Here is a 5,342-nt window from a genome sequence, read left to right on the forward strand (position 1 = left end):
AGAAAGTACTCATGAGTGAGTGCAGGGAGGGGCAGAGGGAGAGAATCAAGCAGCAGAATCCCTGCTGAGCATGGAGCCCATTGATGGGCTTGATCTCATGACCATGAGATCATGACCTGAGCCAAAACCAAGAGTTGGACACTTAACCCACTAAACCACCCAGGTGCCCCTGTTTACATTTGTCGTAAATTAAATGTATGCCTTTTAAGTGAAGTTCTGTCATAAATATAAGTAAGTAATACATCTAATCAGCGTTTGTGAAGCTGTTTCCATCTCTTCAATTCTGATTATTCCCAAACTCCCATTGATATCTCTGTTTCAATTTGTTGTTTTCATTATTTCGACTGCCCTAGAATGCCCTATTTGGTTTAATTTATTTTAATGCATCTTTGCTCTCACTGTTTTCTATATTGTATTTGGGTCTTCGACTATGCCATTAATTTTGATGACTTTGGTTAGGGAAAGAAACTGGTTTTATTACTATGTAATGTGTCTTCTATAGCACTTATATAGTTTTAATATTATTACTTTCCTTCCTTCCCCAGAACACTGAAGAAAGGATTAGGTCAGAAGTGGCGATAAGTTCTATTATAGTTTATACTTTATAGTTTTACAGTGAAAGAAAACACCATGTATGAATTTGGTTTGAAAGAAAAAGGAGTTCAATTAAGATGAGATTAGGATGTATTATTAAATGTCTTTGAGAGGGTTAATATGATCAAGTTATAAGCAAAGCAATGCAACAAGTTAGAAGCTGTTGTTAAATGTTTAGAGGACTTTCTTCTTTCATTTTACACTGATTTATCAAAACTTCAGTTTCATTGAGTGAAATGTCATCTTCTTTATGAAGTCATTAAAAGCTTGTTTCACTTGCTTATTTCTCAAGGTGTAAATGAAGGGGTTCAACAAGGGTGCAACAGAAGTAGTGAGCACCGAAACACCTTTATTTATGGCTATCTCTTCTTTTGCTGATGGCTTGACATAGATGAAGATGCAGCTTCCATAGGTGATGGAAACTACAATCATGTGGGATGAGCAGGTGGAAAAGGCCTTTTTTCTTTGTTGGACAGAGGGGAATCTCAGAATCGTCCTGATGATGTATGTGTAGGACAGAAATACACACACTAAGGTGATAATGAGTGCAAATACAGCCACAAGAATAACCATTTGCTCTATCATCCATGTATCTGAACATGAGATCTTCAGGAGGGGACCTGCATCACAGCTAAAATGATCAATGGCATTGGAGTCACAGAATTCCAGCTGGAGGCCCAAGCTAAGGGGTGGGAGAATGATCATCAAGCCAGACACCCAACAGCAGAAGACTAATAAGCTACACACCCTATTGCTCATGATGGTCATGTAATGAAGTGGTTTACAGATAGCAACATAGCGATCATAGGACATGGCTGCCAGGAGAAAAAATTCAGTTGCTCCAAAGAGAATAACAAAAAATATTTGACTTGCACAAGCATTGTAGGTAATAGTATTGTCCCCTGTTGATATACTATACAGGAATCTAGGAATGCAGACAGTGGTGAATGACACTTCTAAGAAGGAGAAATTTCTCAGAAAAAAGTACATAGGAGTTTTAAGATGGGAGTTCACCAGTGTGAGGGTGATAATAGTCAGGTTCCCTGTTACGCTCAAGATGTAGGTGAGAAATAGAAAGATAAAGAGCAGGATTTGCAGTTGTGGGTCGTCTGTCAGTCCCAGCAGGATAAAAGTTGTTATTGCTGTATAGTTTCTCATCACTGACTTTTGAAATCTAACCATCAGCCTATGAAAATAAAAGAGATTTTTGTGGGAAGATCAGTATTAAAATTCTGTAGCAAAACACTGAATACAAAAACCAAGCAAATCAGTCTATTTTCTCATTTCACATCATAATCCATATCACCACTATTCCAACTAGCCTTCCTGAATATTCCATATATGAGCAAATACTCAGGATTCATGTTAATGTAAAACAATCCAACATTTTCTCAGATCATTCTTTCCCCCTGAAAATTTACAAATGTACATGTTAATTGTTTGTAATTCATTACATGGATTGGATTTACAAATAAAAGCAAAAAAATGATGTTACTTAATGTGTACTTAAATGTTCTTTATCCAAGACAAACCTTGGATATATGTCATATCCAGATGATGAAGAACATGACTTCTCTTCAGTTGTTATTTTCAAAGGATTGTTTTAAGGTTAAGATGCATTTTACCTGGAATACAAACAAACAACAATGATAACAAAACACAGCACTGGATCCTGAGATTTCCCTTTGTCTCTTTATTATTATCTGCTTGTACTCCTTATTCTTAAAGATAGTTTGATATGCAATTATTTTATCTAAAGTGTGAAAAAAGGAATATCTTCATATGCATACACCTGACTTTTTAGTTCTCTGTGGCTCCATTTCTCTCAAAAGCCCTGAAATGAAATCTGTGTTTAATATCAATAAATAGTCTTCCAGGAGCTGTGTATCTAGTTTTTTGAGAGGCTGTGAGGAGGGCTAAAGGGAGAGGCAGAGAATCTGAAGCAGATTTCATGCCTAGCACAGAGCCCCATGTGGGCTTGATCTTACAATCCTGAGATCAAGATCTGAGCTGAAACCAAGAGGTGGATGCTCAACCAAGGTGACCCACAGGCTATGCATCTTTGATTACATTTTTTATTCCTTTGAAAAGATACTATTATTTCCACCTTCTCATCCTACTCCTACTTAGTTTAGGTCCTAGGGCTCTGCAACCCTATTTTCATGTCCAACCTCCTACTGCTCTAACACCCATAAGAACGTTTTTACTGTTGAAGCCATTAGCATATTTTTTGTAGTTATTTTGCCTGATAGCCCCTTCAAATGGATTCCATACCATAATCCTGATTCTATTCCAGATTCTATCTCTTTTTAGTGTCCTATGGCCTCCTCATCCTCTATTAACCTATGAAGCATTGCTATTCCCAAATATTTTGTCCTGAAACCTCTCTTTTCTTGTTTCCTCTTTGTTCTTCTTCTTACTCCATGCTCTCCAAGAAGATTTCACTTGGTGCAATTGATGAATTCCAAAGTCTGGAACTTTTCCAAATAAAAAAATTGCTAAGTGTATATCATCAGTTGGATGTTCCACAGACACTTCATACTGCTCAAAATGAAATCATGGTCCTTCTCCAAGCCATCTTCTCTTCTAGTGTTTACTATTTATTTATTTTTTAAAGATTTTATTTATTTATGAGAGAGAGAGAGAGAGAGAGAGAGAGAGAGGCAGTGGGAGAAGCAGGCTCCATGCAGGAAGCCCAATGTGGGACTAAACCCCGGGACCTCAGGATCACACCCGGGGCCAAAGGCAGGCGCTAAACCGCTAAGCCACCCAGGCATCCCCCTTCAATGCCCGTCACCCATTCACCCCCACCCCCACCCTCCTCCCCTTTCACCACCCCTAGTTCGTTACCCAGAGTTAGGAGTCTTCATGTTCTGTCTCCCTTTCTGATATTTCCCACCCATTTCTTCTCCCTCTTTTCTATTCCCTTTCACTATTATTTATATTCCCCAAATGAATGGGACCATATAATATTTGTCCTTCTCCTATTGACTTATTTCACTCAGCATAATACCGTCCAGTTCCATCCACGTCGAAGCAAATGGTGGGTATTTGTCGTTTCTAATGGCTGAGTAATATTCCATTGTATACATAAACCACATCTTCTTTATCCATTCATCTTTCGATGGACACCGAGGCTCCATCCACAGTTTGGCTATGGTGGACATTGCTGCTGGAAATATTGAGATGCAGGTGTCCCGGTGTTTCATTCCATCTGCATCTTTGGGGTAAATCCCCAGCAGTGTAATTGCTGGGTCGTAGGCCAGGTCTATTTTTAACTCTTTGAGGAACCTCCATACAGTTTTCCAGAGTGGCTGCACCATTTCACATTCCCATCAACAGAGTAAGAGTGTCCCCCTTTCTCCGCATCCTCTCCAACATTTGTGGTTTCCTGCCTTGTTAATTTTCCCCAATCTTACTGGTGTGAGATGGTATCTCATTGTGGTTTTGATTTGTATTTCCCTGATGGCAAGTGATGCAGAGCATTTTCTCATGTGCGTGTTGGCCATGTCTATGTCTTCTTCTGTGAGATTTCTGTTCATGTCTTTTGCCCATTTCATGATTGGATTGTTTGTTTCTTTGGCGTTGAGTTTAATAAGTTCTTCATAGATCTTGGAAACTAGCCCTTTATGCTTTCCTTTCTTTTTTAAAGCTGAAATCACTTACACTGTTTTTGAAGATTCATTCCTCTCCTAAAAAGAAACTAGAGTGTGGCACGGTTTCTTTAGCTTCCCCATCTCAATCTCTAGTCTCAACCCTCGTTGTCTGATAAGAAGTATTGATGTTCTTCATTCAAGAATCACTTTGTATAGCTTTAATTGAAATCAGTAGCAATTCACATAGATACTATAGATGGAGATATTCCAGGAGTTCAAGAATAGTCATTGGATCACTTAGGTCACTAACAAATGAACTCTACGCACAAGGAATTTGTTCTTTCTCTGCTATATACCTTGTTATTGCAGAAACTGAGTCTGACACATAGAATGCTTTCATAATTTTAGATGAATGATTTAATGTACCTTATGTATAATTTAACTCAGTTTGCATTTTATTATTTTTTAAAGGAGAGAAAATTTTAGGCAATAATGATAATTAACAGGCTTACACTGCAACATCAGGATGATTCGAATTGCCCTAACTCCAGTGAGTGTACTCAAGATAGAACCTATTTCCTCATTTAAATAATCTACTTCCGATTCTACACCCAAAAACCTATTTATCTCTTACTGACCCTTTTATACAATGCAATCAATAAATGAAGTGTCTTTTAATATTCATAGTATGAATTTCACCCATCTTTTTATACACATATTAGAAATTCATTTATCTGTCCAATTTTTTTGTGCTATGTAGAACCAATTTTTAGAGAAACAAATGCCTAAGCATAGAGACAAACCAATGAACCAACTTTTTGTAAGGGAAAATGGTATCCTCCCATTTCTGTGCCTTGAAACTGCCATAGGGCCTCTAAAAACTCTTTCATTCAACTTTTCGTTGCCTTGTCAGTACTCCTTTCTCTATATCCTTTTCCATCAATCAGTCGCACATCAGTAGCACAATGTTCAGTAAATTGCTCTCTTTTGTGGTGATTATGAATTGGGAGTTGGATGTATACTAGTTACTCTATCACCCCTAGTATATGTGATCATGAATGAGATTCTTTGGGTAATGGAAATCTCAGGAGTTTGGAATCAGTCAACCTCAAAAAGGAATTCTGAAATATCCAAATAACGGATGACCCTTCC

The 5,342-nt window shown here is 37.8% G+C and overlaps 1 protein-coding gene across 1 annotated transcript; it reads right to left on the reverse strand.

Moving 5' to 3' along the window:
• Positions 1-804: 804 nt before the first annotated feature.
• Positions 805-1,752, reverse strand: LOC112674714 (olfactory receptor 6C2). Its single transcript, XM_025471134.2, has one exon. The coding sequence runs from the start codon at positions 1,750-1,752 to the stop codon at positions 805-807; it is 948 nt and encodes a 315-aa protein (XP_025326919.1).
• Between the last annotated feature and the right edge of the window lie 3,590 nt (positions 1,753-5,342).

The sequence above is a fragment of the Canis lupus genome, chromosome 10, assembly GCF_003254725.2.
Source record: "Canis lupus dingo isolate Sandy chromosome 10, ASM325472v2, whole genome shotgun sequence".
In the NCBI taxonomy this organism is placed as follows: domain Eukaryota; kingdom Metazoa; phylum Chordata; class Mammalia; order Carnivora; family Canidae; genus Canis; species Canis lupus.

Bases quoted from the DNA above. Each gene is read 5' to 3' on its own strand.
- LOC112674714 (XM_025471134.2), bottom strand. From the start codon at position 1,752: ATGAGAAACTATACAGCAATAACAACTTTTATCCTGCTGGGACTGACA.